The 25,196-nt window shown below is 36.9% G+C and overlaps 5 protein-coding genes and 1 non-coding gene across 7 annotated transcripts; 4 read left to right on the plus strand and 2 right to left on the minus strand.

Annotated features, from left to right (window-relative positions):
- Nucleotides 1-247: 247 nt before the first annotated feature.
- On the minus strand, nt 248-1,215 carry LOC117788508 (pupal cuticle protein Edg-78E). Its single transcript, XM_034627292.1, has 2 exons — nt 1,163-1,215; nt 248-671 (listed from the first exon to the last, which is right to left on the minus strand). Exons 1-2 carry the CDS (start codon nt 1,213-1,215, stop codon nt 248-250), a joined length of 477 nt encoding a protein of 158 aa, XP_034483183.1.
- A 4,918-nt stretch (nt 1,216-6,133) lies between these two features.
- On the plus strand, nt 6,134-6,774 carry LOC117787681 (pupal cuticle protein Edg-78E-like). The gene is made up of 2 exons (XM_034626267.1): nt 6,134-6,192; nt 6,268-6,774. The coding sequence occupies exons 1-2, from the start codon at nt 6,184-6,186 to the stop codon at nt 6,643-6,645; spliced, it is 387 nt and encodes a 128-aa protein (XP_034482158.1). The 5' UTR covers nt 6,134-6,183; the 3' UTR covers nt 6,646-6,774.
- A 2,157-nt stretch (nt 6,775-8,931) lies between these two features.
- LOC117787822 (pupal cuticle protein Edg-78E-like) lies at nt 8,932-9,568 on the plus strand. Its single transcript, XM_034626441.1, has 2 exons — nt 8,932-8,981; nt 9,038-9,568. The coding sequence occupies exons 1-2, from the start codon at nt 8,970-8,972 to the stop codon at nt 9,473-9,475; spliced, it is 450 nt and encodes a 149-aa protein (XP_034482332.1). The 5' UTR covers nt 8,932-8,969; the 3' UTR covers nt 9,476-9,568.
- A 2,063-nt stretch (nt 9,569-11,631) lies between these two features.
- On the minus strand, nt 11,632-12,174 carry LOC117788079 (pupal cuticle protein Edg-78E-like). The gene is made up of 2 exons (XM_034626745.1): nt 12,115-12,174; nt 11,632-12,052 (listed from the first exon to the last, which is right to left on the minus strand). Exons 1-2 carry the CDS (start codon nt 12,124-12,126, stop codon nt 11,693-11,695), a joined length of 372 nt encoding a protein of 123 aa, XP_034482636.1. The 5' UTR covers nt 12,127-12,174; the 3' UTR covers nt 11,632-11,692.
- An 817-nt stretch (nt 12,175-12,991) lies between these two features.
- On the plus strand, nt 12,992-13,064 carry Trnaf-gaa. The gene has a single exon. It is a non-coding gene; the product is annotated as a tRNA-Phe (tRNA).
- Nucleotides 13,065-13,697: 633 nt separating this feature from the next.
- On the plus strand, nt 13,698-24,962 carry LOC117787802 (longitudinals lacking protein, isoforms H/M/V). 2 transcript variants are annotated; one of them, XM_034626414.1, is made up of 7 exons: nt 13,698-13,766; nt 14,744-15,426; nt 15,490-16,165; nt 16,353-16,627; nt 16,732-16,840; nt 21,738-22,864; nt 23,905-24,962. In XM_034626414.1, the coding sequence occupies exons 2-7, from the start codon at nt 15,256-15,258 to the stop codon at nt 24,256-24,258; spliced, it is 2,712 nt and encodes a 903-aa protein (XP_034482305.1). In that variant the 5' UTR covers nt 13,698-13,766; nt 14,744-15,255; the 3' UTR covers nt 24,259-24,962. The 2 variants fall into 2 exon arrangements, with proteins under 2 accessions (XP_034482305.1, XP_034482306.1); XM_034626415.1 differs by lacking the exons at nt 21,738-22,864; nt 23,905-24,962 and adding an exon at nt 18,015-21,379 and having other exon boundaries at nt 13,701-13,766.
- Nucleotides 24,963-25,196: the final 234 nt, after the last annotated feature.

Consider the following 25,196-nt stretch of genomic DNA (forward strand, 5'->3'; position numbering starts at 1 on the left):
TGTTGCTGCTTGTTGTTTGCTGATGTTTGTTGCTTTGGTCATGCAAAAGAAACACGCACACACACACACGAGACAACACAACGCACTCGAACATGAATGAACACAATATGTGAAAAAGAGAGAAAGAGAGGCTGGACTTAAACTACAAGATGGACATGGAACATGTTTGCTCACACGACATAGAGTGACAGCGAGAGCGACAGTGAGAGTGAGAGTGAGAGAGGGCAGGATGCAATCTTCCACTTATTTAAATCTTTCGCTCATATGGCAAACCGGGTGCGGATGCTGGCGCCTGCAGGAATTGCTCGGCATGTGCATGTTTATTATAGTGCAACTCCTCCTGCTCCTCCTCGGGATGATTGCGATTCCATTCGAGTGACTTGAGTATGGCCTCGGGAATGGGATGTGGCGTTGGCAGATGCTCTCCCTGTGGCTGGAATCCGTTCTCATCGGCCGTGTAAGTCAACTGAATTAGCTGTCCTTCCGGATCGTAATACTGCGATGAGCCACTTGCATAATATCCACCAACTCCCTGCTCCTGTTGTGCAATGCCATTGCTCGTCTCAAACTGATACTTGTAGCTGTTGTCCTCCTGCTTCAGTTCATTGATGAAGCTACGAATCTCCGCATGTGCATCCGCCGTATCCGAAGGCACGGGCACGGACTGCACGCTGCACAGGACGATGAAGGAAACGGCAAACAGGACGAGATGATGCTGCAAAAGGAATTTAAAATTACAGTTGTTGTTAATCTCCAGAGGTCACAGGTTACGATTACTTACGATTTGAGACATTTTTGCCGGGCTTGAGATGTGTTTGGTTATTGGTTATTGGTTTATTGTTGTTAAACCCCTAAGAGCTAAGCTATGTTTGATGTCTGACGTTGAGTCGACCTCAGTTTTATATACTCTCCAAATATGATGTACTGTGACGACCCGACGAAAGTAAGATAACTATCATTAACCAATCTTCATGGTGATGATTATGTGTTACCAAAGCCAAAAGATGCCACGAGCTAAAAAACGGTTGCAACCCAATTATCACAGCTCCACGGCTCCATGTCTTTAAAGTTTAAACTAATCAACAATAATTTCCATTATGATCTATCAGTAATGAATGGATTAGCTTTCTCACTCTCTGCTCAACGAATATGAAATAAAAACGAAATCAACACTGAAACCAACACCAAAACCAAAATTAAAATCGTATGCAACATTTTGACCAAGTTAGGGCAACATTTACTCATCTTCCCTCTCCTCTCATCTCGAAACGCGTTTGGGTAAATCGCCCCAGGTTCAAGAAACTCCACAGGTACCATTATAATAATTAAGTGTTGGTGTTAATTCATTAATTACAGTTGGGATACGAGTATTCGTTCACTCACTTCTTTTATTCGGCTCCCCGTTTTCTGATTCCTAAAACCAAATCCATAAAAATTTCACATGTTAAAAGAGCTCCGCTCGGTGCGATATAATCTACATGTGTAATTTTTTAATCCATGATGAAATGCTCTAATTTTGATAATATCTATCCATCTATAACACAGCAGTGTTGTTTGTCATATGGTCATATCAATATCAATATGCACACATAATGTCACATTGTTATATTTGTCCACACTCAGAGAAAAATGAGCTGAAACTTTACGCATTAATTTATCTTTTCTGTTCTAAAACTAGCTTTAAATGCGAAATGCTATCCCTTTAATTATATATTTCATACATATGCATATTTTTGATTTTAATAGATTTCATATTTAATATTAAATTTCAACGCATTTAAATTGAGTAAAATAGTATTTAATAAATACCAAACATTTTTATTTTAAGCTTTTGCATATTTAATATTTTAATAACCAATTTATGCACTTAATCTGCTTGTCTTAAAATAAATTAACTACAAAAGTTTCGATTTTAAATTGAATAAAATGATGCATAATATTATAAACATATGTTATTTAATTTAAATACAATTTTATTAACTTTTGCGAATTTTTTAAATAAACATTTAAATTCAATTTCAATTTTTTAAGGTTGACATTTAAGTTAGTGTATAGTTGATCCAAGTGTTTTATATTTAATGAACATACCTTGTCAATTTAAAAACAATGTGGTGGAATCAAATAGAATTTTTTTTGAATATTTGTTTTTCTCTGAGTGTATGCAAATTATGGCTTTAAAAGCTAACAATAACATTCGGGCTTCTTCAGGCATATCAAGTTTACTGGCACATGCTTTTCTTAATGAAATGCAGCAAAGATTGTTAAATTTCAGTTTGTATTTAATTTGTTAAAGACTTTCGAAACTAAGGATAGGCTAAACTTACTGTAGATCAAGTACGCAATCATTTATCTGCAATATCAAGTTACACTTTTTATGATTCGTTGATCCTAATGGAACATGTAAGCAAATTAATATGGTAATTCGATAGGAAGGGCAAGGTAGCCTATGCCTATATTATACAGGCCTTTTAAATTGTTTATACTAATTTATTTTATAGTATATGAAACCACCGTTTGGCACAATTAAAGAGTATACAAATTAGAAAGTGTGACACTAAAATCAACATATCGAGCAGAAGCCCAAGCATCATGTACATAACTACTTAAGTATTGATTAGTTCACAGTTTTTTATTGATTTGACCATGAAACGAATCAATTAATATTACAATCGTTTATTCGAATAGTCAAAAGCACGAGATTATTTATTGTTCCGTGTATTGTCTTAGCCGCTTGCTTTGGTCAGGAGCGGTTCAAGTAAAATCAGTCAACAAAAATTAAAGCTATGCAACTTCGTTAGCTGTGTAAACTGGTTGTCGAGTGAGTTTTATTAAGTTTGTGAGAAAATTCGAATGATTAAGGGCTCTTTTTTAGGGGATTACAGGAGGAGCTCTAATGTTACTACACTATTTATGGGTTCTATGTTATATAAGCAGCCAAATTTGAAAATAAACATTTTTAACTTTAAATTTAAATAACTCATGACAGACCATACAAACAGACAAAAGGAACAAGTCTCTATTCATTTTGAAAAGAAAACACAAAAAAGAAAGGTGCGACAAGCAAAAATTAATCAAATAAAATTTGGGAATGTCTACCAAAGTGAAGGTCAGCGATAGAATACCGTTTTTTGAAAGTAGTTGACATTGTGGTAGCTCTTGTAGTCCCATATAATAAGCCCACACACTAATCTCATTCCTCTCACCGCATTATATTACATCAATGAACTGCTTGCTGACTGCTTGATATGTTTGACCGATTAGCTAAAAGCAAAGTCGATCGCATATTTAATTAATTAGGACTTAATACATGCAACGAGTGACTAAATGTGGAGCAGAGCACATCATTTAAAATGCAAATATTCAAATGCCAAGTAATGATCTGTAGAGACTCTCATGAAAATGATCAGTATGCCGAAATGAGACGAAGCGGAGACATGAATTGAAAGTAGCAATTCCCTGTAAACGAGACCATTAAATAAAACGAAAAAATGATATGATTGTAACTACATATGAGCATGTGTGACCTTGAGCCAGACTTGTCGCAGCCACAATATTTAGGTCAATTATTTTGGCCGGCAACGTTGACGGCGACTGTGACTGCGACTGCGACAGCGACTACAACTGAATGTGCAGCAAGTACTGGTCGTCAAGGGAGCTTAATGCGGCCAAAGATAGATTGATGCCTTAATGGACGGAACGGCAATGCACCAAGAGGGCAGCCTGTCGCTCCAGCGGAAGCCACATCGGCAAGGAAGTACTCCTGCCTCGGCATCGTAACAAGTTTTTCTTTCATTTCAAGTCAACCAGCCGACCAATTCATACCGAACAGCCGGTTCCGACAAAAGGTAACAAAACAAAGTAAAATACAATGAAGAGGAAGAAAAATAAAAAGAAGGCAAAGATTATGTGGACCCAGCAAGCCCAGCTGGAATATGGTCAGCTAGCCTGTCGGTCTTGAAACTGCGATTGCCCCTCGCCCATATACGAATATCAAAAGCATTCACAAATCTTATAAATGGCACAGCATGTAAGCTGGTGCTTATTTTTTTTTTTGCTTTTCTTTACCGGTTCATTCGCATTAGCGATGCACCACTGTTCCTCACGCCAAGTGGCATTTTGTACGAGGAATACCTAAAAGGTTCAGCACAAAAGATTATAACATTATTTCATTCATGAATATTACTACAAATTGCCATTAAATAGCCATTTAATGATGCGAATATGCTCCACTTTTAAGTCAATGAAATAAATACTCATTTAAACTGTTTTAGGTCAGTTATAGAGTAAAAAATGCAATTAATTCAGTTTTCAAGTTAACCGTCAAGGTTTTCTTAAAGGAACATGGTAATAATTATTAAAAAAATGAATTTAATTTTAACTCTAATGCTTTGATCAAAAAACAATTATGAAATAATAGATCAATTAAAATTTTTATTTAAAATTAATTACGTTTTTATTATACAAATTAAAGTTAAAAATACTAAATATTTTAAAATATTTGCAATAAAATGTAAATTAATTAAAAATAAAAATTGAATGTAAATATTCTATGATATTGTCCTCAATGGACATTTGATATTTATTCTTTAAGAACACAACGATTGTATTAAAGATCCTATTTTTATTTTATTTTTTTTTTTTAATTTAAAAATAACTTCTCTTAATTTATATTATAAATTTGTACAGTCAAAATGGAAATACATGGAAAATATAAGTTATATTATAATTTTTGAACGCAAATTGAAATTTAATTAAAAATTAATATTTTTTAGTAAAAATAACCCTTCTTTGTGATCCCTGATGATAATAAAAAAAATTTATTAATTTAGTATGGCACTCATAATATTTTCTTAAGAGTTGAGTCTTTTAAAAGTTTGTAATTTTTATATTACAAATTTTATTAGCTTTAAAGGACAATAAGAAATGAAATAATAATTTGTATGCATTAAATTGTGTAATAAGTAAAATTGATTGATTCATTCATCCATTGTCTGGCAACTTATGCATAAGTGAAATGTCGTGAAGCACGAAGTTCCTTGCATCACCAATATCCTTATCAAAATACGAGTATAAGACAAAGCTGCCCATCTCATGCTGTGGCAAGGTCGTTCATCTGCTACAAAATTAAAGCTCACACTATGAAATGAACTTTTGGTTTTTGGGACTTACTTTCCGAATTATATACCCTGCGTGCATAAAATTAATAAAATCGGGTATAGTGTAAGGTAGTTATTTAATAGTAAACATCACAGGGAAGCTTCAGTGCAGCGTCTGACAAACACATTGATCTTAAATCGGATTTTTCAGTTTCTTGAACCATTTATCATCAAGTTTAGCACATGATTTATAACAATATTTTGTGGAAGTTCGGTTGCTCTAAATCAATTTAATATAAACAAATATAAATTAAAACTAAGGAAGTCGAAGAATCATAGCAAAAGTAGTTGCTTACCTATTATTATATAACGCAGCCAATACATATTAGGAAGGTGCTAATGAATAATTACCCAAAAGAATCGCCGAAGTTGAATTTCTCGCGGATGAGGCGATGTCAACCATTACTATATAAACTAAAATAAAACTTGGAACACCGGCAAAAAAAAAAGTGACAGAATTTAAGGCATGGGCGGCATTCAATTTATGGGCTCATTTTCGCACTGTGGAACAAATAGCAAAGTTATCTAAAATTTAATGTATAAAATGTTTTAATTTAATTCATAGAGCTCAGTTCATTTGAAAATATTAACAATAATATTTATATATTTTATGTTAGAGGATGCGAGCATTATAATTTATAATTAAATAAACTATAAAACAATATGGATTTTGTTGTTGTTAAATTTAACTCCAAAAAAGGGATTTATTGCCCCAACTCACAAATGCTTTTAGCGCTAGTCGACGTCATATGCAGAGATTCAGATGAATTTATTTACATACTTACGATTTAAGCTAAATGTATGTTTGTGTGTATGTATGTGAATGAACCGACAATGACGGTGCCGATATGGAAGTCTTTTAGCCGCAGTTCAGGTTCAATGCTAAAAACCATAAAAGTTGTCATTGTTGTTGTATATTGGCTGGTAATTGGCAAGCTGGCTATAAATGCCCTGGCACTTCATCTGGGCAGCATTCATTCTCGTATCGACTTCAAAGAGACAAGAAGTAACCACTCCACAGTCCACCATGAAATTTGTGAGTTTTCAACTAAATCCATCCGATAACCAAGAAACTCTAATTCAATGTGAAATCTTCTTTTTTTAAATGCAGATCATCTTAACCGTAGCACTTCTAGCCGTCGCACAGGCGAGACCAGATGCCTTTGATGCACAAGCCGAAACACGTGAATTCAAGAGTAACGTGAATGAGGATGGCAGCTACAACTATCAATATCAGACCTCAAATGGCATAGCCCAACAGGAGCAAGGAGTTGGTGGTCAATATGCTAGCGGCTCTTCAGCATATTACAGTCCCGATGGAGAGTTGGTGCAGCTGACATACACTGCCGATGAGAATGGATTCCATCCACAGGGTGCTCATTTGCCCACTCCACCACCAATTCCAGCAGCTATCCTGAGAGGCTTGGAGTACATTCGCACACATCCGCATCAAGAGGAGCGTCAGGAGCGTCGCCATGGACGCTTCTAAGTGCCACCAAATGATTATAAGGCTTCTTTGTTTATTCTTACAATTTTATGTTAAATAAGAGCTCAGTTAACAAGCTAATTTTTAAGCTGTTTGGAAATAAAACACCATCTTCCATTTATTATAAACTTATCCATTTAATTTACTGCATTTTTACGAAATTCACGTAAAGTTAGGGATTTATACCGAAATAATTGACGATACTAGTTGAGGTTACGTTATAATTTCCTATTTAAAATAATTTGAATTATTAATATGAAAATTTTTTTAAATTCTAAACTAAATTGTATGTTGTGCACATGAAAATTCCTCAAATAACGTTCTTACTGAATTCAAAGAGCATATTCAAATTAGATGAGCATAAATTAAAGTTAATTTGATGTCACTTACACAATTACTAACTAAAACAAATTGTAAGCATTAATTATAGCGAATTTTGCATCCTATTGTGTTTTTTTCTCAGTCACATTCGCACTGCTTGCACTGCTCAGAATGCATATTGCAAGCAGTGCATTTATTTGTATCGATTTGCGCTGCTTTCTCTGAGAACCATTTGTATTTAAAACTTAAGCTAAGAGATTCCGTACGATTGTCTTAAAAACAGCAGTTTAATTAGATGAGCATGACAAAATTATAGCAAACAAGAATTGTTTTAATTAGCATGCCAATTTTGACACATTGTAACACAATGTTTTTTATATGGTTCGCATCATCATAAAGTAGATGAGGTAAGCGTTTATTGCAGCTTGTATGTAGGTTCCGGAAGACAAACTAGTTTGAAAGCATATTTAAAATGTCAAAGATCGAAAGCATATGCACGCATGTATATCATTCCAAGATTGCTAATCTTCAAACGCGATTTTCAGTCTTCTACTTAATAATAAAGATATATGCATATTAAGGTGTTTTAATCAGATTTAAAAAACAAATAGTTTTGCCCATATAAATTGTATTCAATTTGGCTGTCACATTTACATATATAAAATATGTTCTACTTATACTAATAAGTAATATCCACAAAATCGTCTCTTTCCTTCTCAATATATTTTTGTATGAAATGCAATCCAATATAAAAACTTAACATTATTTATACCAGTTTCAAAACCATGAATGAAGATGCTTTATTTTATAGTTATTAATTTGATGGCATCAGAATGTGTGTGAACTGTAGCAGTCCCCAAAAAAATGCTATGCATTTTAATATGTGTCACACTAATCTGAATATTAAAAATCATAGTCAAAACATGAGACACTCCATCATTAATAAACTAGTTTGTGAGCTTATACGAGTAGAAGATAATTTGCATAAGTTGCGCTTTTGTCGTTGCCATGAAGATGCTATTAGCTTAAGTAATTATTTATTATTGAATGACTATAACAAAAATAAAATTCGATTTGCATATTAAATAATTTTTTGCAAATGTATGAATAAATATTTATATATTGACAATTGCGACTAGCTAGTGTATCTAAACAAATGCGAGGCAGTGTAACATATGTAATATTAAGATGATCTAATTTACCAAGAAGGTGCTATAAAAATTGGGCTACAAATAATTGAAGACATATAAATTTTTAATGAGCAAATTCATCAAATTAACAACAGCCCATGATTAATACATAGAAAAGATTTCCATTTGTCTAGATGAACAGACAATTTGGGGGCAAGTAAATCCTGTTTTGATATCTTATTTTGGACTATTTAATTATCTCAATGTTATCGGCCAATTTGTTAAGCGCACACATTTAGCGCCTCTCAGGCATTAGTATAAAGTGAATTAACATTTCAGAGACATGAAAATCGAAATGAAAAAGTAAAGTCTGCTCACCATAAATTAACCATAAATTATGCTAAATATTTATTGCGATACACACATACACACAGATACACACTTGCACGCATTTGTAGATTAATTTAGTCAAATTCGATTTTGGGTGTGCCGGGTTTGTCCCCCGCTCCGTCCCGAAGACTCAGTCCGGCCAGACAGATGGAGACTGGCTCGACATTGACACTGCTGCATGGGGCGATACTTTTGCTTTCAGCTCTTTTGAGGTGACTCTGGGCAAACCCACTCACAGCGGATGACGATGACGATGATGCTGCTCTTGATGCGTGCACACATTCTCCGGTTTGGTCAATGTGGTCTATTGGCTGCTGCTTTTATTGTTATGGATATTTAGATTAATTTCCTGAACACTGCTGAAGTGATCAGGTTTTTGAGAATATCAAATAACACGTCGATTTTTTAGTATAAATTCGCTGGCAATCGGCAACAAAGTCATCACACCTTCTAGTGTAACAGTTGAAGTCACAACACAACACAAAAATGTTCCGCTTTGTAAGTATTCACAAATTGCGAAGTCAAACGAATTTTTTAGTTATTTTATTTTGCAGATCCTTGTTACCTCCGCATTGATTGCCTGCGCTTGCGCCGGTGCCTTGAATAGTGATATATTAGCGACTGGCAATAGTTACCTCGATATCACTCCAGAGGGCAACTATCAGTATAGTTTGGAAACCTCCAATGGTATCTCTGCCCAGGAGTCTGGACTTGCTGGTCACTCTGTTCAGGGTAAAAGCTCTTACTACTCGCCGGAAGGTGAACTAATCGAGGTGTTCTACGTTGCCGATGAGAATGGATACCAGCCCCAAGGCTCTCATCTGCCCACTCCACCACCAATTCCAGCAGCTATCCAGAAATCCTTGGAATACATTCGCACTCACCCACAGTACGATGAAGCCCAACAACAACATCATCAACAACAACCACATCGCCAACAACAACAACACCGTGCTTCATCTTTCGGTAAACCAACTAAGTATTTCGGTTAAATGTGAAAACCCATTCGAATTAAGAAATAATTCAATTCTGAAAGCTTTCATAATATGTATGTTTTTAAATAAACGAACGTGATGTAATATAAACATATATTGAAGATTTTTTTTCAATTCATCGAAATGTGTTGATCTCTAATGATTGCAACTCAATTTAACAGGTATTTATTGAGTGAGAAAATAGTAACTCAAAACAATTCACGATCTTTAGCTGAGCACCAATTTCCTGAATAATTTGCCAAGTTTAACATTAAAAACGGCTAAAATTTCAAATGTTAGATTCGTTTGCAAGCAGTGCACTGGCTTAGTAGTATAGGGAAGCAAGCAGTGTCTTTAAAGCAGTTAATGATCAATTAAAGCTGTGATTGCGATGGCAGTTTTCAAACTATTTAAACTAGCCCGATTAAATATTAAATGGATATTTAAAAATCGTTTGAGAGTCTAAAAAAAATTCTTGAGCTATGTCCAAAATCTCGATAAAAATGTGTTTATATTAAAATATTTATAAATGTTGTCTTATCAACCGTCATGTATAGAAGACGAAAACTTTTTATTTTCGTTGTTATTAAATAAAAAAACGTGTTGATTAAATTTTTACTAGTGATCCTAAAAGTATGCTCAAATTTTAAAATATTTTTAATAATATAATTTCTAAGCAATCTGATAAAAACACGGAAATTTGTTTTAGCTAATATCTAATGCATATGTATAGGTGTATGTATGTATCGAAAAATTTTTAATTTAATGCCAATTAAATAATTTTTCACTAGCACTACTTTTTTCAATGCTAGTGAAATGACGATTTCACTAGCACTACTTTTTTCAATGCTAGTGAAATGAAATTTCATTAGAACTACTTTTTTCAATGCTAGTGAAATAAAATTTCATTAGCACTGCTTTTGTTAATGCTAATTAAAAAGTAATGATAATGCTTATGGACCCAACTCTGGTATGTATATTAAAGTAGCTTATTAATCATATATTTAAGCTTATAAGCTTTATAAATTTCTGACTGCAAAATGAATAAAGCTAACTTAATCCTTGTCATTTATATAATAACAAATTGCAGTAATTCCAAAATCTTGACAGAACAAATCAGCTTACATTTTCTCTTAAGGTTATAAAATATTATAGCTAAAGTTTTAATAAAGGAGCGGCGATTTTTGAAAAAATGTAATATTAGTCTGTCGTTTCGTTAAAGCCGTTAAGAATTATTAAATCAGTTCAATCCTTGCTCATAACTTGTAAGTTTTTCAAAAGTTTACATTTTTTGAATGAAAGGCTACGGCGAAAAATATGCGTAATATTTAAGCGAGTTTTGACAAAAATTGACAGTGACACACAAATATTTACCACGCTCTAGTTTTCTGCCAGAGTCCACGCTGTGAGTCTAACGCTTGCTTTCGTATTTCATTAACATCAAAACTGGTAACGGTTGAATGGCATCCGTTCAATACATTGGCCAGCAGCAGCCGTGACTGCTGTATTTTGTGTTGGCAACTCCAATGACTCACATACATACATACTTATACTACTTGTGTGCGCATTTATGCTGTTTGATAAGAATGTACATATTCATTATCATCAAAAGTAAGTCAGTAAAATTAAATATTTATGTCTTTATTAATCTCTTTTGAAATTTGCACGAATATTTGAATTTGAATATTTCCATTCTAGTCAATTTTCAATTTAAAAATTTTATCCATTGCATGAGTTTAAATTTAATGACAATGGTAAGAAAGACTTACAATATTTTAATTTAACTGCTTCCTTACGACTTGCGATCTTAAACCACACAACGCATAAGACTGCTTTCTGATGCTTAATGTAAAGCAGTTGAACAACAGAGCCAACTTGGCATTGAAACATGATTTAAGCAGTCTAACAAAAGAATTATAAACAAATGAAAATGCATTTTAAAATCAGTTAAGTCTTAACGATATCTGATTAGACTTTTCTTTTTAAACAGGTTGTATTAGAACTGCTTGCCTTAAAGCAGTAATGTTCTGACTAGCCTGAAAGGCAAAGCGAGATTATTAGATGCACCATGGTAGTGATCTTAAAGATAAAAAGAGCAGTTTATTAGAGTTTCAACTGCCTTAAAGGATCATATAAAACGTAAATGAAAGAATCAAATGGAACTTTTAAAAAATAGTCAACATTTACTAACTTAAGCTAATAACAAGTATGCAACAATTTACTACACGATTTGGCTCATTTCTTAAGCTGAATCCTTTTGAAGGGATGTGCTTCAATATATTCCAAAGCCCTCAGAATGTAATCGGGAATTGGGGGAGGAGTGGGCAAATGATCGCCCCTGGGCTGGTAACCGTTCTCATCAGCAGTATATTCGAGATTTACGAGTTGTCCTTCAGGATCTGTGTAGGAATGGGAGCCTGCAGCATAAGAGCCACCAACTCCCGACTCCTGAGCCTGAATGTTGTTTGAGGTGCCATATTCATAGCTGTAACTGCCATCTTCGTTAATTTCAGATCTGTACTTGGTAACAACGGCATTTGATTCATCAACAGCGCTGCAGCTAGCTACTAGGCATATTACAGCAAAGACAAGGCTCTAAAATAAAAGGATAGAGTTAGTAATTTGATTTATTATAAACTAATCGGGTGAACACTTACTGTTTTGTACATCTTTATTGTGATTTGGTTAACTGAAGCTGATCGAATGTATTGCACAACTCGCCGTTGCAGGTGATACTGATTTCATAATCAAAATACGAAGCTTATATAGTCGTCTTAGTTGGAGCAGTGACCTACACCTACGACGTTAGGGCTCTAAAATAAATAAGCATATTATAATATTCGGTTTTATGATGCGGAATTATTAATTTACGCATCTCAAATATGAATCTGACCGAGTTTTACCAACGCTTCTCACAGCATGAGTACATTTGTGGTAGTGTCAAATACATAGTTCAGTTTCACTGAACTTTGCTTTTGTCTTACGCATAAAAAGATGCATATTTATTCAGTTTTTCAAAGGTCGTAACTTACACACAATAATATGCCTCTTTATCAAGACAAATTTTGCGACAATGCCTATTGGATTTGATATATATTATATGATAATATGCATAACTTTTTTACATTTTATCTATGTTTTACACGGCAGAACCAAAAAAGAAACAATGAAGGCATTTAGCGAATAAATTGAAATTTTTTTTATTTTTGAAGCTAGAATTTTTAAAATTGTTGCAGAGTTTTTGTTGGAATTTTCTCGATTTTATGAAATTTTTTTTTTTTTTAGAATTAAATTTTTAACTTCCCTTGGGTTGAAGAGCTTCAAACCTTAATTAAAATTTATATATATTTTTTTTTTAATTTCAAATTTTAAATTTTATCAAAATTTTAATTAATTTCAAAGTTATTGCATTTTAAAATTTGCACAATTAATAAAAGAAGATAAGAAAGGCATTAAATAATAAAACAAATTCAAAAATAAATGTATACAATTTCAATGCAACCATAAATGGCAAAAAAGAGTCGACAACGCACAGCCGAAATAGCTCAGTTGGGAGAGCGTTAGACTGAAGATCTAAATGTCCCCGGTTCAATCCCGGGTTTCGGCAATACAGTTTTTTTATTTATTTATATTTTTTATTATTTATTTAAATGCGCAATACATGCAGAAGAAGATCCTCTGTTTTCTATATTCTTTGTTATACTTGTAAGGTCAACCGATCCTTCGATCGCAATTTAAACGAGAAATGAAATTATTTAATAGTTAGTGGTGTTATTTATAAATAAAATAATGGTAATCATTTTAATGAATCTTGGGGGGAAAATTGGGGAGCTAATTTGTATTTATTAGCTTGTATTTAAAAAAAATAAATAAAAATCAATTGCAAAAAGAAAATTAGATGCGAGGCCAACCGAGGCTGCGAGACTGCCACCCGGGACAAAGGCTATCCTCCTGTTAAATTCACCGATCTGGCAACATGTACCATTTTGGCTCAAATTTCAAAATTGGTAACTTAAAATTTTTTTTTCTGAATTAAATTTGGAACTTCAAACCTACATTCAAATATTAACCTATAATTTAGCTAATTTCGAATTTCAAGTTTTGGTAAAAATTATTAATTTATTGCAAAGCTCTGGCATTTTGAAATTTGCAATACCTTAAATTTAAATTTCTCACGATTCCGTCGATCCGATTAAATTCGGTTGAACTATTCATCGCCAAACGCCATCCGTTCATCTGAACTTGTTCTGAACGACACAATCGCAATTAAAAAAAAGAAGAAGAAAAAAAGAAGAAAGAAAGAAAAAACGTAAGAATTCCATAATTATTAATTTTGTGCGGAAATAATAAAGCAATATAATGCACAATGTGAAAATATAATAGCGCAAAAAGTAAAGCAGCAGTAGTGTATGAAATTTAATGTGTTTCATTTGATTCTTAAAGTTTTTGCAAACCAACAATTTTCATACAAGCGCGCCATTTTGTTTTCGGACTTTCTACCTCGCCGTGTTTTCTTTTGTGCAAAATAATGGATTTCCTCCCCCACAACCTACGAAAACATAAAACATTGTCAATTGCAACAATTTAATGAGTATACCACTCACAACGCTTACAATAATGTTGGTGAAAAACATTCATATGAAAAACGCGCGACATATGTATGTAAATATGTAGATATGTATGTGTATATCCACACACGTACATACATATCTAAATAAAGGCTGCTGAAAATGTCAATACGATGAATAAACGAAGTAGCGATTAGCACGACGTCGGTCGTGGTCGTGCCTGCGGCAGAAAGGCAGAGGGTCAGACGCGCTAATTACGTCATAACAATCAAAGAAAATTCAAGGTCTCGCTGGCGCACATCAGACATTCATGCCTATGTATTAGATTTCGTTACGTTTTTATTAAAAATAAAAATCCAAAGGCAAAAAAACAGTACACAGGCTCCGTTGAGCATCTATTTAAATGTATATGGAATCGGTTTGTTTACGTGTGTGTGTGAGTGCGATTCGCGACTGTATAATTACATACACATGTATAGACGATGGATTTTGTTGTTGCTGTTGCTGTAAGCAGACCGAGCGAGCGCGTCGCGGCGCAGCCTGTGATACATAAAGAAAGAGCGAAAGAGTGCGCGCATAGGCAAAAAGAGATTGACACGACGAAAATTGGAAGAAGTGGAAAAAGTCAAGCCAAACAAAATTATATATTGTTCTTATCAAATAAATACATATATATATAAATGTGTTAATATTCCTAAATTGTATATTCTCATTTCAGAAGTACATAAGATGCGTGCATCTGTGTATATGTATGTATAACTGCGCGGCATAGAAACCGCCGCCAAACGCAAAAATTCATTAATACGTACATACATGTGTATGTATATATGTGTTGGCAAAACACACATACAAGCAGACAACGACGAGAAGAACAAGCACAAACAACAACAACATCTCACTTGAAGGCGCCCCCAAAAATAATATTGAACGTAAATTTTAATTAAAGCCAGAAACAACAGCAACAGCGGAACAGAACAGAAAGGGGAAAACAAAAACAAAAATCAATAGGCGATAAAAGAAAAAAAAAAACAGTGTTGTTATCAGCGTGTTTTCGTCATTTCGCTTAGAAATTGAAATTGTTGGTATCTCGTTGGTATTTCAACACATTGTTGTTGCTGCCGCGAGCCAAAGTACGCGGCAGCGGCAACAACAACGACATCGCGGTCATTGTTGTTGTTTGCTTAGACGCTGACAACGACGCCGACTCGGACGCCGAATCCGACGTTGACAATGTCTGTGCAGCAGTTCTGTCTGCGCTGGAACAATCACCAGCCAAATTTTATATCCGTCTGCTCCTCGCTGTTGCACAATGGGACGTTGGTGGACGTCACGCTTGCCGCGGAGGGCCGTCAACTGCAGGCCCACAAAATCGTGCTCTCCGCGTGCAGCTCCTACTTTCAGGTGAGTTATTAAATAAGTAAATAAATGAATTGAATAAATAATAACAATAAATAAATTGAACAGGCGCTGTTTACAACAAATCCATGCCAGCATCCGATTGTCATACTGAAGGACGTGCAGTACGATGATCTCAAAACGATGGTGGATTTTATGTATTACGGCGAGGTGAATGTATCTCAGGAGCAGCTGCCGCACATACTTAAAACGGCCGAGATGCTCAAGATCAAGGGCCTTGCCGAAATGCCCACGGATCCGGCCAATCTCACCAAGTCCGACAGCAAGTCATCCAGCGAGGCAACCGAGTTACTCGGACAAGCTGGCGCCAATGTGGCAGGCACTAGCACCAGCGCTGCTGCATCCAGTCTGGGAGCAGCCAGTGCCAGTAGCAGTGCCGGCGATTCGCTTTGGAGCAGCAGCGAAGCCCAGCAATTCCAGCAGCATCATCAGCAACAGCTCCAGCAACAACTGCAGCAACAGCAGGCGCAACAACAACAGCAGCAGCAGCAACAACAGCAGCAGCAGCAGGCGCAACAACAACAGCAGCAGCAGCAACAACAACAGCAGCAACAACATCATCATCACCACCATCATCACCAGGGACAGCAGCAACAACAGCAAGGCAGCCAGGCTCAGAGCTCGCAGACGCATCACCATCAACTGAGACGCACTCCATCGCCCCTAAGTGCTGGCACCTCGCCGGCCACGCGTCGCAAGCGTTTGCGTAAATCCTCGAATAACGGTGAGTGTGACATGGGTAAAGCATCGTCGATCAATGAGTGGATGGGCAAGAAAGTTATGTCGGATTGTCAGCTAGGTATCGTTCGAAAGCTTAGAGTCTAAATGATGACCCAACTTGAATTTCTTGCCAAGCCCAATAGTACGAGTTTTAGAGCAAGCCAATTAAACTGTTTGTTTATTATATGCAGGCTCTGGGGAACGCAATAACTCTGAGGATCAGCATAGCAGCTCTCTGGATGCAGCTGGCGCTGCGGGCAGTGCAGCCGGTCTTAGCTTGGCCCAGATGAGCCAAATGTCGTTTGGGACAGGAGCGGGTGGCAACTCGGCCGCAGCGTTGGGTAGCCTCTCTGCACATTCGATGCATGCCACTAAGCTGATAAAGGAGGCAACGAGCACGGATTTGGAGCAGCAGCCACAGGATTCGGATTTGGATGATGCACACGGACACATACATATGCAAATTGTAATGAAATTGGTCACGTTAATCTTATAGCTATTGTTACGCATTTTACTGAAATTTTTTTTTTATTTCTTGATCGTCGCTTATATTGACAATCCGTCATGCAGAAGCCCGAGGTGGATATTGGGAGTGTGAATCAATCGATGCCTCTGGATATTTCTGGCACCACAACACCATCGGAACACGACGCCCCCAATTCACAATCATCTCATTCTGGTAAGTGGACAATTGAATATTTCAACAAGCTGCAGTTTTTAAAAAATGAATCGCACACATATGCATTAATTTCGAAATCTAACACACTGATTAAAAGTCTATAATCAATTGTTCATGTAAACTAGAATTAAATTAAATCATTTATTTTGACATCAATAATACTGTGCGATTCCTTTTTTTTTAATTTAATATAATTATGCATATGCTAAAACTGTTGAACATACAATATCAAATCATACGCCAGATCATTCTTCATTGAGGTGTTGTAATTTCTGCTATTGGCATCAGGTTATCATTATTCAAACCGAGTTTGCCCCTTCGTTTTGAGTTTATTGCTGATTATTTATTTTTTTTTATATATATATCATCATTATTTCATTACAAAAACTTATTTTGCGCAAATATTTCAACTCCTGCTCTGTCGCACATTCATAAGTCATGCATTTTATAGAAACACACACATACACACAGACAAATCATCGACAACAACCACAAGATTAAATGATGATCCAAAAGCGCTTGGAGAAATGAATGCTAAAGCTAAATATGAAACATAAGCATATAGAATATCGTTGCCGTTTACCGATTAAGTGCGCCTAATTAAAACATAAAAAAAATAATAATTATTATATGAAATGAAATTATTGCATTTGTATGTACATATGTATATGTTTAACTATTGTGTATTCTATTCAAAAATGATATCCTACCTGAACTTGGGAATGGGAGAGAGCTAGCACAGAGTCCAAAACTAAACAAGTGTATTTTACTGATTTGATTTACCTTTTTTTGTCGAATTGATTACTAAACTATTTTGTTTTGCCAATTTAAATCGATTTTAGATTTTTTTACTTTATTAATTGATTGAAAATCATATTTGATCAGAGCGGTTTCCGAATGATAATGATTTAGCATTAGCAATCTTTCTACTACTCGATACCGATACCAAATACCATTCTACTATGTAAAAAAAAGAAAAAGAAAACTACAATACAATAACCTGGTTTGCCCAATTTGCAATCTTAGAACTTGATCTTGGCCAAATGATGAGCCCCGACCCACAAAATTGAGAGTAAATTCATAGAGAGTAAAATTCAATTTCAAATCCTACTCGTAAAAAAGACAAACCCAATCTTACGCTGTCTCTCTCTCTCTCTCTCTCTCCCCTTCCCAGGTCTGCAATGGACAGTTGTTGATTCAAACTATTCGCGCTTCTCGATGCCCGCCTGCCAGTCCAACTTGATTGGGAACGGTGGCAACGGTGGCAATCAGAACAGCGCCGCGAATAACAGTGCCGGCGTCGGCGCCGCCGGCACCAACGATCAGCGACAACAGCAGCAGCAGCAACAGCAGCACGATGCCCAGCAGCAGGCAACGCAGCAGCAGCACTTGCAACAGCTGCACTATCAGCAACAGCAGCAGCAGCAACAACAACAGGGCGCCACTGCCGGCCAAGCGTATTCCTCACAAATTATAACCGTCAATAATCTTGTCAGTGGCTATGCAACGGCAGCCCAGAACTTGTCACCGACGTCACCCAACGAGTCGAACATGGTGCAGTCCGTTTACAGTCAGGGCCCAACGCCCACACAGTCGCCAGTGCACTCGGGTGTGGGTGGAGGTGCAGGTGCAGGCGGTGGTGGCAGCAGTGCGGCAGGAAGTGCGGGTAGTGCTGGTGGCGCTGGCGGTGGCAATAGCAACAGTGGCGGCGGTGGCGGTGGTAGTCAAGTGCCTAAACGGAAGCGTTCAGTTAATCCGCAAGGTGATGAGAATTTCATACGGGCCTTGGAGGCAGTTCGTACCGGTGGCATTGGATTCTGCAAGGCTGCTCGCCTGTATGGAGTCAACAATCGTACACTTTGGCTGGAGTATAAGAAGCGCGGCTATCCAGTGTCGCGGCCCAGCATTAAAGCGCGTGTGGTCAAGCAGGAACCAAATCTTTCACCGTCACCAACACCATCCACAAATCCCGGCGATGATACGACCAACGAAACATATGATCATCTAACCGCTGCCGTTGCCGCGGCCCAAACCGCCGCCCTCAACATGCAGATACCTCCGCAGACGGAGACACCGACGCCATCGCTGATGTGTGCACCTCATCACTCGGGGCCAACAGCGACCAATTCGGCCGGTGGCACGAACACGCATCCAATCGGTGTAATGAGTCTGTTTGACACACGGTACATGGATTCACCGACAATGTCACGGCAGCGGTATATCGATGCGACGGGCGCTGGAACAGCAGCCGCTGCGTCGGGAACGGGAACGATCAATGTGAATCCGGCCGCTGCAATGAATCTACAGAGTATTAACTTCAACTCAATATAGAATACGATTTCAAGTCACATGGGCGTTGTTGCCGCCGCCGCCGCGGCAGGTGTAATGCCTCTACACCAGGTGGATCATCTAAGCAGCGGAGGCGGAGGCAGCGTTGATCCTGCACAAGGGCCAGGGCCAGCCACATTGTTGCAGGCAGCCGCTGTGATGGCCGCAAGCGAGCCAGAACAAATGAGCATATCAGCCGTGCCCGTTTCAGTCTCAGCAATGGGCACGGCGCACAGCGCAGCGGCTACCGCCTTTCTATTTAATAATTTTGTAACTGTGACGGCGCCAGCGCCACCGCCATTGGTTGGCAGTACGCTCCCGCCGCTGGTTAACACTGGCCTGCAATATTTGGACAAATCCTAAGAACCAGGCGCAGCCCATCTCTCGATACAGGTATTAGAGCAACGGCAGCTATTAGTAAACTACGGATAAAGAAGAGCATTACCACCGGAAACGGGTCGGAACAGGGAGTGTGACTATCGTATAAAGAATGGATGCCAGCAGATAACGGATATTGCAAAACCAAAACCACCCACTGGCATATAAATATAGTATCCCTCAAGTCAAGCGGATGTGCCGGCAACACATGTAATAAATAATTCATAGAACTTAATTCCTTAAGCTACATGTTTCAAAGCGAACATTATTTTTACCATTGTTAAATAAGGAATCGGTCGTACATGTATATGTAACCACAATTTGTATTTGTACATAAATTTATACAATTTTATTAGTGTTAATCCCAAAAAAAAAAAAATCTAAACTAAACTAAAAGCAAATGATTTATGATTGTATCATCTTTAGCTAGAATGTACATACAATAATTAAATATTAAATACATAAAAACGGACTAATTATTTTCAAATATCCTATGTACATGTACTTGTCATTTATATCCCGGCACTCGTGTTACAAAAGCAAACTTCATTACGTTTACATTCTTATGCAGATAATTGTAAAAATATATCTATATTTCATTTTGTGTACAGTTAGGGGCCACCAATTTAGTTGAAATTAATGTTTTGATCTAGTTCTGGGGGGGATACAGATCACTCTTAAGACGGAGAGTGTTATAATCCGTATAAAATAAACCGAGCAAATAATAACCATCAAAAGTTGAAATAAGCAAACTCAATAATGTATGATATCTATGTGTATGTACCAATTATAATTATATATATGTATGTATTTGTACAGTAAATGTATGCATTCAGTTTATTATATTTTCGATTCTGGAATGAATTTTGTTTTTGAAATGAACCTACGCCAAGAAATGTTTGCATTTCGATCAACCTGGAGACAGCAACATTTGGCTACAATATTCAATTGTTAATTAGTTAGTTTATTTCTTCATGCAATTCAAAACACATGCTAGACATATCTTGGAGGGATGCTTAAATAGACGCCGTACTTAGAATAAAATACAGGGGTCTATTAAGTTGGTTTTTTTGTATAATTTTTGTAATTCATTCTTTGTACATATTTGATGTATGCATTTCAACATTCGATATTTGAAAATTTAAATGAAATAGGACTAAATGGGAAAGCCATAAACGCAATATACAAAACTAAGAAGATAACTCGTAACCACCCAAAATCCTAAATGGAGACTGCAGAAAGTAAATGGAAAACGAAATGAATAGGAATAGTGTGTTTTTAATATACATAAAAGAAAAAACATATATACATTCAGATAATAATATGCCTATATTTATTATTATGTGTGCAACAATTAGAGAACTTTTTATATATATTGTCAAAGGGCATACTAAAAAAATAAAATGAAAAAAAAACTAAAGGTGATTTGTTAGAAGTCATTGTAATTGTAAAACGTAAACCTTTGGTATTGCATTTTAAATTCCTACATCTAGATGCAAACAACATAAACAAATTACAAACTCGTAAAAAAACAACGCGAAAAAAAATAGCATAAACAATAAGTATGACTAACTCTGTTTCCTACGATTACAAAGTACCAATAACTATGGTAGTTGTGTGTGTGCGTCTGTGTGTATGTGAGTGTGTATGTGTTTAGTTTTATATTTAATTATTTAAAATTAATATTAACGTACTATTAGTCAGCGATAGTAAATGAAACGACTGTATAATAAGTTACGCAAATATTGTATGATATAATAATAATGTAACTAACGAACGAAACTTTTAGATTTTAGGCTTCGATGTGCAAGAAACGAATAAAATAAAAAATAAATAAAAATTAAATATAGTACATTAATTATAATATAATATTTTCTTTAATCATCTTTCCACTATAATGATTATTTACTTTTTTACACATTTCTTCCGTTATAAAAATGTAAATTTGTTGGGAATTCCAATTTTCATTATTGTATAATTTATTTTTATATGATTTTAGATCACAAATTTTTTTTTTTAAAGGGAAATTATTAAAAAAGAATACAGAATTGTATTTGCCCAAAAACTGTGAAAGTAACAGCAGAACTAAAAATTGCACATCATTCTTAGATTGCTTATTATTATTTTACAAGTAAAATAAAAAGGATGAATTTTGGATGCCCGAGTTAAATATGATATTAATTTATTACAGAGCCCAGCCCGGCACATGTCAGTCATCCGCATCCCATGCTGGCCATTAGCCATACCCATAGCAGCAGCAGCGGAAGTGGAAGTTTCGAACGTACGCCGAGTGAGACGGAGGGGGTCACAGATCTGCAGACGTCACAGTCGACGGCCGTCATGGGATCGAAGAGGAATCGCGTGCTAACGCGACAACCGCGTGTCAAACGGGATAGCGACAGTATGTCATCAACTAATCAAATATCGCCGGATACGGCAGCAACGACCCTGGACTTTGATCCGTTCAATGCTGCGGGAACGACCACGGCTAGGGATTACTCCACGCATCATCATCATCATCAGGCTCAGCATCATCAGGCTCATCATCATCATCATCAACATCATCTGTTGACAGTACCGCCTCGCATTGAGCGGCATGCATCGGAGCCTGCTCCAAACCGGGCACCTGGGAGCCCACATCTGCTCAGCGTACCGAGCAGCACACCATATCTGGTTAAGCAGCATTCGGATCCACTTCTGCCGCGTCAGCATTCGTTGCACGGCACCAGCTCCGGCGGTATTACGGGTAGCAATCCTTTTGCCCCATTGCATCGTCAATACTCGCATCCGTTGTCCGGATCTAATGCTGGTTATGTGCCACCTGCGGCCCTGAATCATCCACATCATATCTCGTTGCCCGAGTCAATTTATGCCTCTGGATCGCCGCCGCCAGCTGGATCTTCACAGTACCTGGTCCCAGCCCGTGTCGTGACGTGCACAGCCTCGTCAAGTGAGACCGCAGCCACGCCTACAAACTCGAGTGGCACGCCCGTATCGGTTGTAACATCACCCACGGCAGGACTCAACAGTAGCAGCAGTCGCCAGCCGTTCTCGCCCACCTACGGAGGCAGCACGGAGCCGACTCCCATTCCGGAAAGACGCTCACCGCACTCACCACTGACGAACGTCATCGAGCGTGGCAATGTCAAGGTCGAGGCAGCCAATGGAGGCGGCAACAAGCTGCGTAGCTCCAAGTCAACTGGCAGCAGTAGTAGTCACTTGCATCCCGGCCAACCGACGACGAGCAGTTCATTTGAGCATTTGCCCACGCTGCGCGTGAAGAACGAGGAGCTGCAGCGATCGGTGTCATCTCCACAGGTATTCTTATCTCATATCCTTGTCCATACTGATTCCCTGTACAAATTGCCACAAATAATACTAAGAATACCTTCATTTGATAACAAAATAAACGAAAACAGAACGAAAACAAGTGAGAAAGGCTATAGTCGAGATCCCGACCATAGGATACCCGTTACTTGTTTCTATATATATATATGTATAAGTACTTTAAAGAAATTACTTGTATTACTTCGAAAACATTAAATCGCCATAGCTGCCGTTCTACTTGTCCGATCTTGATGCGATTCAGTGGGACAAGAGATAATACTATGAGATAACGTTAATTACCATAAAAAACGTATAATCTTATCATAGAAAAGTGTGGGTGTGGTGGTTTTATGCGATTTGCGGGGTGGAGGGGGGCGTGTCTTAAAATTTAAATTAACTTGATCTGCGTAAGGAGTATAAAAAGTAATTTGGAAATCAAAATCAGGATGGATAAAGAATTCTTTCAAACATTTATATTTTTTTTTGTAAAAATTCAGTCAATTTAGCTGTTATGTTCTCAGTTCAAAGAGTACCAGACTTTATTTCATAGCTTTTTAACTAAAAAATTTTGATTCTGTGAATAATAACTTTTTAAAAATAATATATTCGATTAATATATGAAATACTTATTGGTTTTTTGAGATATTTCGACCAATCTGACACAATATACAATGTACATCGGGGCTGGTATTATACATACTGGCAAAATTTGGTTCAGATCGGTTCATATATATAGCTGCCATAGAAACAATCGTTCGAAAATCAACTTTTAGTACAGAGTACCTGGGCACAGGGTATCCTACTGTCGAGCGTGCCCGACTGTAGCCGCCCACTTGTTTGTTCATAAGTTTTGTAGACGGTTTTCGTAATTACATTTTCTAAGCATAGCTTTTCTTTTTTTTTATTCATTGTATGGTGTCTATAAAATTATTTTTATTTCTTTTTTTAAATTTGCTTTTGAATTTTGTACAAAAATGTTCGATATTCGTATGAGATTAACAGTAAACTTATATATTATATTTTTTGTTCAGACCCAGCGAGAAATCATAACCTTGGAGAATCCACGTTCTAGTCATTGCCCCGTCATTCGTCCTGGTCCAGCGCTTGGCTGCAACTTCTGTTGGAATACCATCGATGGACATGGTCGCATTTTGCGCCGCAAAACGAAATACCACTGTCCCGAGTGTCAAACGAATTTATGCATCGTGCCCTGTTTTCAGGAGTACCACGAGCGGCTCAATAACGAGGCAGCCGCTGCAGGCAGCAGCGAGAATCAAGTAAACGCCGGCGGCACCAGCAGCAGCAGCGGTGGCAGCAAGGGAACCTCCTACGTTTCTGCGGGTGGTGCTGGTGGCCGGGTTTATACTAAAACCGAATCGATATAAGCCGCACCGTGGACTCGAGTGCATCATTTGGCTTACACATTTGTATTTGTGGCAGGACGAACCATTCCTCAATGGGCGTTTGCCGAATTTGTTGTTTGTCGCCAGGACAGGTGCGCTGTAGTGTGCGATTAACGTCAACAGCAGCGCATTTCATCCTGCATCGAAATTTTTAATTGTCACAGTCCCACTGCACTGGACTGACTACGAAATGTATCTGTTCCCAGTACAAGGACTGTTCACGCGCTATCAAGTGCAGCAAAATTTGTTTTGTACACTGCGCCAACTGGACGCAGTGTTGTAAAGTACGCACATACATGCATCCATGTGTACACACATACTTACAAACGTACACGTGTGTGTGTGTATGCAGGTGGGAACACATTTTTAAGGTAATCACAGCGTAGCTAACTGTAAATTTATTGTTACGTACGAATGTATGTACTCACATACATACATATATTTGTAAAGTCTTGTACAAAATATATGAAAAGAAATACAAAAAAAAGAGAGATAATGAAATAAAGCGTCAGCTGTGCGATTAAATTATGTGTACAACTAAAGAAGCTCGAATTAACAGTTAGGAATTCAAATGTTCAACTTTTATGGTATGAAGACATACATACACACACCTATAGATACATACATCCATATTTAAGTAACTTAATTTCCCGCCAAAAAAAAATAATAAAGGAGAACAACTTGAATTGAAGGCCACGCTGCGCAGGCGCACGATTTTTTGAATAGGAAATTCACCTGATAACAAACTTTTGTGTCGATATACATATGTTTTGTATGTGCATTGAGACACTCCCTATATAAGCATACATTTAGTCAAGAAAGTCTTTTGACAAACTAAAAATTCACATAATTGTTTCTTCTTAGGGACCGTAAGGGTTACAATATTAAAAATATTTTTTGATTTTTATATTTCTCAATCA

Source organism: Drosophila innubila, assembly GCF_004354385.1.
Source record: "Drosophila innubila isolate TH190305 chromosome 3L unlocalized genomic scaffold, UK_Dinn_1.0 0_D_3L, whole genome shotgun sequence".
NCBI classification, from domain to species: domain Eukaryota; kingdom Metazoa; phylum Arthropoda; class Insecta; order Diptera; family Drosophilidae; genus Drosophila; species Drosophila innubila.